Source organism: Symphalangus syndactylus, chromosome 12 (genome assembly GCF_028878055.3).
Source record: "Symphalangus syndactylus isolate Jambi chromosome 12, NHGRI_mSymSyn1-v2.1_pri, whole genome shotgun sequence".
Classification (NCBI taxonomy): domain Eukaryota; kingdom Metazoa; phylum Chordata; class Mammalia; order Primates; family Hylobatidae; genus Symphalangus; species Symphalangus syndactylus.
The window spans coordinates 65,729,246-65,743,433 of record NC_072441.2 but is presented as its reverse complement, the minus strand read 5'-3'; the positions used below and the strand labels follow the sequence as shown (position 1 = coordinate 65,743,433).

Genomic DNA, 14,188 nt, shown 5'->3' with positions numbered 1-14,188 from the left:
TGCAGTGAGCCGAGATCATGCCACTGCACTCCATCCTGGGCGACAGAGTGAGACTCCATCTCAAAAAAAAAAAAACAAGAGAAATTAAAATAAATAAAAATACACACACACACACACAAATGATCCTGTGTAACTACATTTAGACAATGATAATGACCATTAGACCCAATAATGTCCTAAATATTCCCAGTTATTAGAAGGCCCATCAAGAATAAATTTCATAGTTATCAAGAGAGATTTATGGTTCTGGAATGAAAACTGAGAATTTCATAAGAATGTCTTCAAAAGCATAAACAGCAGTGAAAGTAGCACATTTCCTAGGACCACAGCATTTACCCTTCAACCAAAGACCAATTAGAGACCATAAGTGGGCAGACTGACTAATCCAAAAATCCCACCCACCTGATAAGTTATCACAACTCAAAAGACAATAAGAGTAAGAGTCCTACTTAAATGTCAGGTTTAGCCTAATTCTCTCAAGCAATTCAAAACTGAACATGAAAAATCCTTCTAAACTAAAATAAAACAAGGAGCATAATTCCTTACCATTTACAGTCAGTTTGGCTTTCTGAGAATAATTAGAACCAAAGTGATTAGTAACAATACACTGATATTTTCCTTCCTCTGTGAAATTCACATTGAAAAGATGTAAGATACTAGTATATTCCAGAGCTTCTCCAGCTTGCTGCCGAGAACGAACAAAATTCTCAATATCCACGTCATACAGGATTTCACTGTCTTTGCGCCACACAGTGGACATGGGTGAATCACTGCTGCTCACTGCAGTGCACGTCAGAGTCACATTCATGCCTCTTAGAGCAATTATGGTTTCAGGATGTGTCCTTATCTGTGGCTTGAGAAAATCATCTAAGGGGAAAAAAATGCATCCATAGCCAAGTCAGTTATTTATTTTTGCTTTAGATTCAACTTTAAAACAAATACTACAAAATTGTGTGTTCTGTTTACAAAGTGGCATATTAAAGTTCAAAGAGACTACAGAGCTGGAGTCCAATTCCCCTGTTTTAATGGGGGAAATGAGGCCCAGAAAATTCAAATGACTTGCTCAAAGACATGTCAGTCAGTGGCAGAGCCTGGACTGGAACTCAGGTTTCCTGACTTCAGGATCCAGCACTTTCCCTTACTGTCACCTGTGTGCTCAGAATGTATTTCTCAAGCATTATCAGTTATTGGGGAAAAACAGAAACCTTTTATTAGGATTTCAAGACAAGTTCTACTTCTGTTACACCTTGTATATATGTATGTGATAGATAAACATGTATATGGCCAGGTGCAGTGGCTCACGCCTGTAATCCTAGCACTTTCGGAGGTCGAAGTGGGTGGATCAACTCAGGTCAGGAGTTCGAGACCAGCCTGACCAACATGGCGAAACCCCGTCGCTTCTAAAAACACAAAAATTATCCAGGCGAGGTGGCGGCCGCCTGTAATCCCAGCTACTTGAGAAGCTGAGGAAAGAGAATCACTTGAACCCGGGGGGTAGAGATTGCAGTAAGCCAAGATCACGCCACTTCACTCCAGCCTGGGCAAAAGAGCAAGACTCTGTCTCAAAAAATATATGTATATATGTAACCATTATCCTTTCTGTGCCAATATAAAATGGGGGGATTATGAATGATTTCTATTTCACAGAGAATACCTAATAAAACAAATTATTTGAAAGCATTTTGTATGTGCACAGGTTTCACCTGAAGTAGTGAAAAAATCCAAATAGGTCAAATGTCCAACTGAAGATTGGCTTAGGACTGGCTAATAAAATATGGATTCATAATTAATAATGTTATTGGACTGATTGAGAGAAGCAGGTATATAAATTCTTAACCAGTATCTCCACTGGATAACATTTCATTGTGCCATAAAAGCAGTAAGTGGAAGGGGAGGAAAAAATATATGGTATGTCTATATTTAAAACTAAGTAAAAAGGGAGTGTGTGGCAATGTCAGCAGAATTTAACCTTTACTAGATTCTGTTTTCTTCTTTAAACTTTGTAAAAAACAATGGATGTATTTTGTGAGCCTGAACTTCCAAGTGTGTGTTCTGTTCCAACCATCTTTAAGTACACTGTGAAAACAGATTTGGCAATATATAGGTACTCAAATGATCAGAGATACTAGGGATATGCAACATAGATACACTGATCTAAAAGTTCTCCTATGTAAAGCTAAGAATCAGTCATTCCACTTTAAAGAAAAAAAATTTTTTTTTTGAGACAGAGTCTCACTCTGTTGCCCAGACTGGAATGCAGTGGCACAATCTTGCCTCACTGCAACCTCCAACTCTCGGTTTAAGTGATTCTCCTGCCTCAGCCTCCCGAGAAGCTGGGATAACAGGCGTGTGCCACCATGCCCAGCTAATTGTTGTATTTTTAGTAGAGTCGGGGTTTCGCCATGCTGGCCAGGCTGGTCTCGAACTCCAGACCCCAGGTGACCCACCTGCCTCGGCCTCCCAAAGTGCTGGGATTACACGTGTGAGCCACCGTGCCCGGCCTAAAGGAAATTTAAGTGTAAAGGAAAATTTTCCAAATTGAGAAAGAATAATATAGAAGTATACTTGAAATTGGCTGGGCACGGTGGCTCACACCTGTAATCCCAGCACTTTGGGAGGCAGAAGCAGGCAGATCACCTGAGGTCAGGAGTTCAAGACCAGCCTGGCCAACATGGCAAAACCCCGTCTCTACTAAAAATACAAAAATTAGCCGGGTATGGTGGCACACGCCTGTAATCCCAGCTACTCAGGAGGCTGAGACAGGAGAATCGCTTGAACTCAGGAGGCAGAGGTTGCAGTGAGCTAAGATCACACCACTGCACTCCAGCCTGGGTGACACAGCAAGACTCCATCTCAAAAAAAAAAAAAAAAAGTATATTTGAAATTGTAAGTGCTAGAATCAGGACAACTTGTCTATGACTATCTCTCTCCCCTCAAGGAAAAAAACAAAACTCTGCCACTTTAATGTTATGAAACCGCATAAAAAATATGAAACACACAGAATCAGTATATTCTTACATTGCTGGTGACAACTTTAAACTAGTGCTATCTTTTTGGAAAGTACCTGGTGGCACTTTTCAAGATCTACTAAAAATATTCATATAAAAAAACCCATACTGCTTGATTCAGGAATCTGACTACCAAATACCTAACCTAAGGTTAACAATCCCCCTAAAAGAGAAAAGCCTTCATTCATTAAAATGCCTGTGATCATTTTTAATGGCAATTAAAACTGTATGATTACAAAAATTCCTAGTGGAAAACTATTCTGGTTTAATTTTTTTAATTCTGTTAAGATTATAAGTGTGTAATATATAAAATTTTAAAACAAAAATACAAACCACAGACAAAATCTTTCAGATCCACATTCAGGATGCTTTGTCCTGCTAGCCATTCAGGGTGTGCACAGCTTACATTCACAGACTGTTGAAAGTTATTATCAACCAACCATTGAAGTAGCCACTTCAAATGGCAGTCACAGAGCAAACTGCTTGTGTTCAGAATCCTGCAGGAAAGAAAAGAGGAAAAGCATCCTTTGTTTTCCTTTTCATTCTAAATGTCTTCAGTATTAAAACCTTACCGCACACCTATCCATTATTCTTGCCAAAAACATTTAACATAAATCTAATCATGAGAAAACAAATTGAGACTGTCACCCAAATTCTTTAAATATATCAACCTCATGAAAGGCACTAAAAAAAGAGAGGGGAAGAAGGGTGGCCAGGGGTCTATTTTGAAGATGATTAAAGAATCATTACAATAAAATGCAATGTGTGATTCTTGATTGAAAAAAACCATCTGCAAAGGACTTTTTTTAACATTGGGGAAATTTGAGTATGGACTGTGTATTAGTTAATATTATCTTATCAATGTTAATTTCTTTGGGTGTGGTAATAGTGATGTCTTCGTTAGAAAATGTACTTGTTCTTAAAAAATACATGCTGAGATATTTAGAGGTGAAGTGTCATCATGGCTGCAACTTTTAAATGGTCAGCAAAAAAACTGTGTGTATGTGTATATATATAGTTGTGTGTATGTGGAGAGAGAGCAAGAGATAAAATGAGAGAGGAGGAGGGAGGGAAATAGAACAAATTTAGCAAAAAGTTAACAACTGGTGAATCTAGATAAAGGGTATAGGGGTGTTAATTGTACCTTCCTTTAAATTTTTGAGGTTTAAATATTTCCCATGAAAGTATGCGGAAACACTTACTATATATTGGAGCATTGAGAGATCTTTGTTGTAGACAACATATTACTATTGTCAAATTATTTCATCAACACTAAAAACACTTCAGCACTAGGCCAGGCTCAGTGGCTCACACCTGTAATCCTAGCACTTTGGGAAGCAGAGGCGGGCAGATCACCTGTGGTCAGGAGTTCGAGACCAGCCTGGCCAACATGGCGAAACCCTGTCTCTACTAAAAATACAAAAATTAGCTGGGTGTGGTGGTGGGCACCTGTAATCCCAGCTACTTGGGAGGCGGAGGCAGGAGAACTGCTTGAACCCGGGAGGCAAAAGTTGCAGTGAGCCGAGATCACGCCACTGCACATCAGCCTGGGCAACAGAGTGAGACTGTCTCCCAAAAACAAAACAAAAAAAAAGAAAACCCACTTCAGCACCATGCAATGTGTAATGCAATCTAAACTAAGAGCCCTGAAAAAGTATTTGTCGTTTATAACCCTGTAAAACATATCTGAAAAATCAGTATTTTCTCTCAATGACCCCTTAAATGTCCCATCCACTTAGAAGCAGGGAAAGTAAATTATTTTGAGAACTTGTTTTATGTGCATGATCAAATCCTTATCAAGTTTAATGTTTTGCATAAAGTATCTAAGATCTGATTCCACAAGTTTCAATTTTAACTCTTTTTTTTTTTTGAGACAGAGTCTCGCTCTGTTGCCCAGGTGGAGTGCAGTGGCGCAATCTCAGCTCACTGCAACCTCCGCCTCCTGGGTTCAAGCAATTCTCCTGCCTCAACCTCCCAAGTAGCTGGGACTACAGGTGTGTGCAACCATGCCCCGCTAATTTTTGTATTTTTAGTAGAGACGGGGTGTCACTATGTTGGCCAGGATGGTCTTGATCTCTTGACCTCATGATCCACCTACCTTGGCCTCCCAGAGTGCTGGGATTACAGGCGTGAGCCACCACGCCTGGCAAAGTTTCAATTTTAAGAATGAAAAAAATTGACTTACATTGTTCAACTGTTCAAAGTTGACTTATATTGTTATTAAACAAGAGAGGCACTGGCAAAGATTACTATGCTTTTATAATGCTTTAACAAGTTTCATTGAGTAATTTTTTCTCTAACAGTTGGTTTGAACAAACTGCTATTGCAGAAACTTTAATGCAACCGTGTTTTGAGACGGAACTCGCTGTGTTGCCCAGACTGGTCTCTAACTCCTGGACTCAGAGGATCCTCCCACCTGAGCCTTCTGAGTATCTGGCATTACAAGCATGAGCCACCACACCTGGCTCTAATGCAACTTTTTTACTGAGAATTGTTGGTTGCTTTTGGTTACTTTAAAAGTCATATTTATAATACTTTTTAGGTCAACATTTATTAAAATCTCTTTTTATACTTTTTGGTATTCCCCACAAGGCTTTGCATCAATAATAGGAGGTGTATGAAAAAGTTGCATATAAATTTTAAAATACTTTCCATTAAAATTATATAATTATAGTAGCAAATTAGAAAGTACCACTAAACAAAGAGGGAGAGAAAGCCCCCCAAATCCTCACTACTCAAAGACAACCACTAGCAATATTTTAGTATAATCTATCCACACACTTGTTGAGAGAATACCATATACTCTGTTAAGTACTTGTGGTCAGGATTTGGTTAGTATATGAAGAATGGAAAGAAGCAAAAGAAATAAAGTGAAGGGAGCTACTGTGAATTAAGTTTTGTCTGTGGCCAGGCACTGGGCTAAATACTTTATTTATTTATTTATTTTTTTGAGACAGAGTCTTGCTCTGTCACCCAGGCTGGAGTGCAGTGGTGAGATCTCAGCTCACCGCAACCTCCACCTCCCGGGTTCAAGCAATTCTCCTGCCTCAGCCACCTGAGTAGCTGGGATTACAGGCACATGCCACCATGCCTGGTTAATTTTTGTATTTTTAGTAGAGACAGTTTCACCATATTGGCCAGGCTGGTATTGAACTCCTGACCTCGTTCGTGATCTGCCCGCCTCGGCCTCCCAAAGTGCTAGGATTACAGACACGAGCCACTGCGCCCGGCTGAGGTAGGCATTTTCAATTCCATTTTCTAGAAATGGAAACTGAGATTTTGGAGGCATTCAGTATCATGTCTAAAATAAATAGTAGAGTTAGGATATGAGCCCAGGTCTTTTTGAGTCCAGCTTATATTATACCTAAGAAAACATAAATTGGACGAGGTCACTTCTCTTTTCTAAAGATACAAAAATTAGCTGAGTGTGGTGGTGGGCGCCTGTAATTCCAGCTATTCAGGAGGCTGAGGCAGGAGAACTGCTTGAACCCAGAAGGCAGAGGCTGCAGCGAACTGAGATCGTGCTACTGCACTCCAGCCTACGTGACAGAGGGAGACTCCATCTCAAAAAAAAAAAAAAACCAAAGACTTTTATTTTGCCATGATTTGTAATCTTATGGAGGCTGAAGAGACATCTAGGGGCTCTGTCTGGATATCTCCAAAGTCCATCTGAGTGTAGATAAAATACTTAGTCTATTTCCAATTATTCTTTTTCCTTTTCAACCTCAAGTCATTGCTTTTGGGAGTCCCCAAGTCCCCTGAGAGATCCCCAGGAAGGGCGGGGCGCCTACAGTCCCAGTGACTAAGAGCCCAGAGTGGGAAGGAAAAAGTCTAGCAATGGGTGGACAGATGGATGGAGGATGTAAGAATTTGAAGGGAGTCATATCAAAGGGCTCAAGGGAACTGGCGGGAACATTAAAGGTGGTAAGAGGAGGAATAAGGAGCAGTAGCAATGGGAAGAAAGACAGCTTACAAGATGCGGTCTGGGGAGATCTCAAGTATCCCAAACAGGCCAATAAAGGTCCAACAAGGAGGAGGTGGACAGAACCAGTGGTGGCGCAATATAGTTAGCAGGGGCTCAAACAGAGGGGATTCAGATGCCAGAGAAATTGCCATGGGAGAAGTAGGATCCATTAGAGAGAACAGAGTAGCCTGACAGAGTTCCAAAGACTTTTAGTCCAGGGAGTCAGGGAATAAACCCCACTCAGGAAAGAGAGCCAGGAAGAAGACCTTCAAGTCCAGGAGGTACCTTTCAAAAGAAGTCTGGCTGCTAGCCCAACTCCAGAGAATATATTCACAATCTTGAGAATCGAAATCTTTCCTTACCAGCTTCAACAGATGTTTGTCCGGAGCAATGGTTCATTAGCCTGACTCACCATTGGATCCCCGATCTATCAGTCAGGAGTGAAGACAATGGCTTCAAAGGTGCACACTTGGGGTCCTGGGTGAGAGGTCTGGGGGTCCAATGATGAATCTGATCCTATCGGAGTCACAGCACCATAACTGTTAAATAAAAAATTACTCAGTGATACTTGTTAAAGCATGGTAAGGTAGACGTTATTCAGGATCATCTCAATAGATATAGGGACCACAGCAATGTGATGTTGCAGTTGGGGAGAGAGACTGGGTTCAACTCAGTGAGGGAGAGACAGTAGGGAAACAGCAAGGGCAAGTATAGCCAAGGAGCAAGGTGGGTTTGCTTTCATCCCATTCAGTGGATGTGAAATTACTAAAAAATAACATCCAGAGTAAGGAAGACTCTGGCTAAACCCTAACAGGATTCTTGCTGAAGACAGGCCAGGGTGATCAGACATCACCTGGGAATGGTCTACAATGTGGAAGAGTTCTTGCTAAACTGGTTTTACAGGGTTTGTGCTAAAATTGGATTTTACACAGCTAGGCCTAGGAGAAGGTTTAAGGGCTTGCCTACGGGTTGGTTAAGCAAAGAATCTTTGTCACAACTCCCAAATTACTAAATGACCCTCTGAAGATTGAGACTGCAATATTTGCTTTGACCTACTGTTTAAATTTTATGTTAAAATGAGTTCTCGTAAGAGTTAAAACTTTCTTGTTAGCTCTGAGGTTATCACTGGCAAAAAAAAAAGGGGGGGGCGGAGTATACTAATTTGTAGTAAGTCACAACTCATAATTAAACTAAGCCTATGAGAAATAACTCAAAATATCTCAACAGATCAAAATATCTACTTTAAAAATCTGGCAGAAAACTAATGATGATTTTCATAACATTTTAATTTTAGTTTTTATTGTTAACATTACTCAACTTCTACTCTGTGCCAAGCTCTGTGCTGAGCATTTTCTCAAAACCCTCCAGTTTCCTAATGCATCCAAGAAAGCAAAAATCCTAATTCCTCATGGTCTATTATGATCTGCCTCCTAACTCTCTCTTTAAAAAGAAAAATATGAACATAATTTTATTGTTGGACCTATTAAAACTGTAAATTCGATATGCTTTTCAAGAACAACAAAAAAGGTAAGTTAGAACAGAGCAGTTTGGGGTAAAAAAAAAAAAAAAAAATATCTTGACAGGCCAGGCGCGGTGGCCCATGCCTGTAATCCCAGCACTTTGGGAGGCTGAGGCGGGCGGATCATGAGGTCAGGAGATCGAGACCATCCTGGCTAACACAGTGAAACCTCATCTCTACTAAAAATACAAAAAAATTAACCGCATGTGGTAGCGGGCGCCTGTAGTCCCAGCTACTCAGGGGGCTGAGGCAGGAGAATCACTTGAACCCGGGAGGCAGAGGTTGCAGTGAGCTGAGATGGTGCCACTGGACTCCTGCCTGGGCAAGAGTGAGATTCCATCTCAAAAAAAATAAATTAATTAAAAAAGAAAACACTGGAACAAATGAAGAGAACGACTAATGAGAAATAAGATGATTAATATGAAAAAAATTATAGATATTTAATTATTCTACTCTGCTTAACTCTCTAAACTCATTTTACTTCCTAGTCCTTGTGCCTGGGAAGCCATTCACCCAGTGTTCACATGGTTTGCCATTTCATTAAGGTCCTGGTTCAAATGCTGTATCATCAAAAGAGTTTCCCCTCACTGTTTTATCTAAAATAGCAATCCCCATCACTCTTCATACCTTTGACCTAGTTTTATTTTTCTTCAGTTGTTACCTGATGAGATATTATATATCTACTGGTCTATTATTTATCTTCCTCACTAGGATTTACTGTGATATGCTATGAGTACAGAGACTCTGTCTTGTGCACTACTGTTTTCATCATCCAGAACAGTATTCTACATAGCAGATGATGAATAAATATTTGAGTAAACAAGTTGTCTCATTTTATCTTCACATAACCCTGAGGGAGGTGCTATTCCCATTCTGGGAACAGAAACTGTGTTGTAGGCTAACAGTTTGCCCATTGTCACACAGTTGTAAGGAACGGAGTAAGGATTTGAACCTAGGCAGTTTGAAAACTCACACATTTCCAGTGCATCTCAAATTATCCATAGTAAGGACTAGTCTTTCAAATTTCCAATCCACTGCAGACCAATACTTTTATAAACTACAACAAAAGTGTCACAGTAATGTCAAATTGTTCTAAAAGTTTCTAAAGGCTTATTCTGCATTTCTATCCTTACCTTCTCATCAACCAGTTCTGCTCCACAGAGTATCCTTTGAGTAGCTTCTCAGGCAAGGCAAAATAATTTCTATCATCTAGTGGTTCTTACCCCTGACTGCATATTTGAATCAATAGAGTTTAAAAATAATACCAGGCGGGACCGGTGGCTCACGCCTGTAATCCCAGCACTTTGGGAGGCTGAAGCAGACAGATCACCTGAGGTCAGAATTTCAAGACCAGCTGGCCAACATGGCGAAATCCTGTCTCTACTAAAAATACAAAAATTAGCTGGGCGTGGTGGCAGGCGCCTGTAATACCAGCTACTCGGGAGGCTGAGGTGAGAATCGCTTGAACCCAGGAGGCAGAGGTTGCAGTGGGCCGAGATCGCACTACTGCACTCCAGCCTGGGGGATAGAGCAAGACTGTCTCCAAAAAAAAATATATATATATAAATAATACCAATGCCCAACTAACCTCCAATCCCCTAGGGAAATCCCGAAACCAGTAAGAGCAATTTTTAAAACTCATCAATGAAAAAGAGTATAAAATGATACACACACTTGTCTATTTTGACATTTTAGTAGTTTGAACAGGTTAGAGAATCTTCTCTGACGATTATACTAACTGTTAAATCACCTCGGAAACTATAAAACAAAATCACATAATACCTTTATTGTAACCCACACAAGGTGTTAAGAACTGGTAACACATGTTTCTGATAATCCAAAAAGGAACAGTAGGGTATACATAAAGCATAAGGAGCAGTACTGAGGTCTCCTAATTATAAGCATTGGTAGAATGGGCAAAACAGAAGGTCTTGGTGCCACACACTCTGGGCTTTTCAATGTTGGCTATTTCAAAATTACCTCTAGCCACTTAAATAACTGAGTATTAATACTTTCTCTTTTCCTGCCTGAACTGTGTGCTTTTGGAAATAACTTGGGTCACTGCCATCACACTTTAAGCACAACAGTCAGGAACAATGATCAACTGGTGATTTTAAAAAGACAAGTTACTTACAGTTCTTTCAAATGAGTCTGAGAAAAAGCATTTTCTTGGATAGACATTATAGCATTATTGTTCAAATCTCTGAAATAAAGAGAAATGAAACATTATCAGTCACCATTTCTGTATCAAGTTACATAAACACTTTACATGGTCATGAAAACCTCTGCTAATAGCAAAGATTATTTATAGAGTAAGCAAAATGTATGCAAAATACTTACAGATGCTCAAGGGATTCAAGACCAATGAATGCTTTCTTTGTAATTGACTTAATCTGGTTTCCTTGTAAGATTCTGAAATATAAACAGACCTTTCTAAGAAAGCTCTCCACTAAACAAAATTAAATTAATTAAACATTTACCTATAAAAAGTGAAAATAAGCTTAGCGTACATTTTTATATACTTAACAGCTTTACTGAGGTACAGTTGATATACAAAAAACTACACATATTTAATGTGTACAATTTGATGAGAACGTGCATTTTTAAGAAAGTTATGAAATTTATTAATCAATGCAAAACATAGCATAAAAGTGTCTATCAAGATGTTAAAGCTCAATGAGGTGAACAACCATCTTGACCACTGATAAACTGGTAATTTTCAGATGCTAAATTCATTATATTCCTCATGTCTCCATTCATAGCAAAAGATTGTCAGATCAAAGAAATTCAGACAAGTGTGAACCTTTGGAGAAATTCTTCTCATGGGAAAAGATATAAAATCTTATGTGAGAAAATGCTCTACTTCTGCTAGATAAATTACTCATAAATCTCCTACAATTAAACAAACTACAAATTAAACAGATTACCAACACATTACTCTACTTTCTCAATGCATTCCTTTTACTTGAATAGAAATTCTACTTCCATAAATAACTTCTCTTCAAGTGTCCATAGGAATGCTTTTTCAATAAAAAGTGCCCCGACAACAACAACAACAAAATCACAAAAACAAAAAAACTAGCTGGGCATGATGGCTCATGCCTATAATCCCAGCACTTTGGGAGGCCAAGGTGGGAGGATCACTTGAGCCCAGGAGTTCAAGACCAGCCTGGGCAATATAGTGAGACTCTGTCTCTACAAAAAAAATTTTTTTAATTAGCTAGGCATGGTGATACACACCTTTAGTCCTAGCTCCTTAGGAGGCCAAGGTGGGAGATCACTTGAGCCCAGAAGGTTGAGGCTGCCGTGAGCTGTGATTGCACCATAGCACTCCAGCCTGGGTGACAGAGCAAGACCCTGTCTCAAAAAAAAAAAAAAAAGAAAAAAACCAGTCAGGTTCAGTGGCTCATACCTATAATCCCAGCACTTTGGGAGGCTGAGGCAAGCAGATCATGAGATCAGGAGTTCAAGACCAGCCTGGCCAAGATGGTGAAACCCTGTCTCTACTAAAAATACAAAAATTAGCTAGGCATGGCGGCACGCGCCTGTAATCCAAGCTACCAAGGAGGCTGAGGCAGGAGAATTGCTTGAACTGGGACCTAGGAGGCAGAGGCTGTAGTGAGCCGAGATCGCGCCACTGCATCCCAGCCTGGGATAGAGTGAAACTTGGTCTCAAAAAAATGAACAAACAGACAAAGAAACCCCACAGAGCTCCTAGAGTGTCAGAAAGCTCAGACTTTGTAGCCATATGAAATAAACATAATTCAATCATATTTACAGCCGGTTCTTGAAAACACGCCTATGTAGATATACATAAATATTATAACACATACAATTTAGTGAGACTTGTGAGTCCAGCAAAGGCTTCACTAGCATCTTCTATGGCCCATGAAATTTCATTGTTTCTTAAGTCTCTACAAAAACATCAGAGAAAGACAGGTTCTATTAGTCAATACAACCATCACAACATTGAGCAACATCCTGGCATGGTGATGTCAAGGTGTACCTGCTAATTCTGATCCTTACTTTAACAGTTATTTATGATGAAGGCTCAACTCTGCTTCTTTAGAAATATCTGTAATAAGGCCGGGCGCCGTGGCTCACGCCTGTAATCCCAGCACTTTGGGAGGCCGAGGCGGGCGGATCACGAGGTCAGGAGATCAAGACCACCCTGGCTAACACGGTGAAACCCCGTCTCTACTAAAAATACAAAAAATTAGCCGGGCGCCGTGGCGGGTGCCTGTAGTCCCAGCTACTTGGGGGGCTGAGGCAGGAGGATGGCGTGAACCTGGGAGGCGGAGCTTGCAGTGAGCCGAGATCGCGCCACTGCACTCTGGCCTGGGCGAAAGAGCAAGACTCCGTCTCAAAAAAAAAAAAAAAAAAAAAAAGAAATATCTGTAATAAACATGTAAGAACTGATTCTTATAAGCTAAGAATTAAGCTGGCCTTGATAAATAAAGCAACCTGCTAAAAGTATTACTCTTCCGAGCTAAGAGCCCCTCATTATGTTAGCATATTAAAAATTATAGACAGGGTCCTGAAAAGAGCAGGAGGGTTTCAAGATGCAGGGTACATGGCTTATAAATCTGATTTCAGACTAACGGGATTTCTGGGTGACCCAAGCCTTCCTCTGGGACCTTGAACTTACAATGGCTGACAAAGAGTAATATCAATACAGAGCTTCACTGCTCAAGAGCAATTAAAGATGCCCCATGGGAAGCAAAAATGATAAACCCATGTGTTAGAGTGTCATCAGATTTTCTTTCAAAGGGAAAGTATGGATCTTCTAAAATTCACTGTTCCATTCTCAGAGGAAATGCAATTGTACCACATCATGTTACGATAAAAGAATTATTTCCATATAATTAAAAATATTTAATCACTTTTGCTTCCTTAAGTCATCTCATGATAAAGCACAAAGCTTTCTACTTTATAAGGGACATGTAGAGTTGTGTGACTAGCAGTAAAGAGGAGATCCCTGTTTTCACTTAGCTTTCTTTAAGTGAAAAGCTAATAAAGCTCATTTTATTTTACTAAGGAATAAATAATGAAAGAACCAATGGCTCAACTCTTCAGGACCTTCCCCCTCCTCCACAGCACAGCATAAATAGAAACCATTCAACAAATTAGGAACTGTATCTACCCTGGCAAGAGCATGAGGCTAAAGCCAGAATTCCCCAGATTTGATCCTAACTCTGTCTTAACTATCTCTGTGGCATTACACAACCATTTACTTGTGCTATTACTTCCCTAAACTTTAATTCTAAAAGTAATAATCAGTGGTATACTAAAATAACCTATTTGCCATCCTTTCAACTGCCAAAAGGCTACAGCTACATCTAAGTTTCTGAGATTGCATTGATCCAGTTTCACTTCTGATAATACAGGAAAAGGACAAATACAATCACTTAATTTTTCAAGGCCAAATCTAAAGGAAGTTAAAAAAAATCAAATACACACCTGTGCATGTATATACCCTTCACAAAATTATCTTGCTTTCCCTCTCATTGATGGTTAGGTCTCCAAGTTGGGAACCTGCCTCTTCTCTGAACCATTTCAACTCAAAACCTAATGACCACAAAGTCCCCTATTCAGGAAACTTAAGAATCTACAAATTCTACTAATTACTCTTTGTTTTCTTTTATTCTGCTCTGTGTTTGAGATTACTACATTTCATTAAATTACCTCTTCATTTAA

The 14,188-nt window shown here is 39.7% G+C and overlaps 1 protein-coding gene across 3 annotated transcripts in view; it reads right to left on the bottom strand.

The window, feature by feature from the left end:
- LRIG2 (leucine rich repeats and immunoglobulin like domains 2) overlaps window positions 1–14,188 on the bottom strand; it is a 71,629-nt gene that overhangs the window by 24,424 nt on the left and 33,017 nt on the right. For all 3 annotated transcript variants that reach the window (XM_063625729.1, XM_063625730.1, XM_063625731.1), the window contains 5 exons: window positions 12,325–12,405; window positions 10,832–10,903; window positions 10,626–10,694; window positions 3,342–3,505; window positions 547–867 (listed from right to left, as the gene is read on the bottom strand). In XM_063625729.1, the coding sequence (XP_063481799.1) occupies window positions 547–867; window positions 3,342–3,505; window positions 10,626–10,694; window positions 10,832–10,903; window positions 12,325–12,405 (707 nt within the window). The remainder of the gene's footprint in view (window positions 1–546; window positions 868–3,341; window positions 3,506–10,625; window positions 10,695–10,831; window positions 10,904–12,324; window positions 12,406–14,188) is intronic.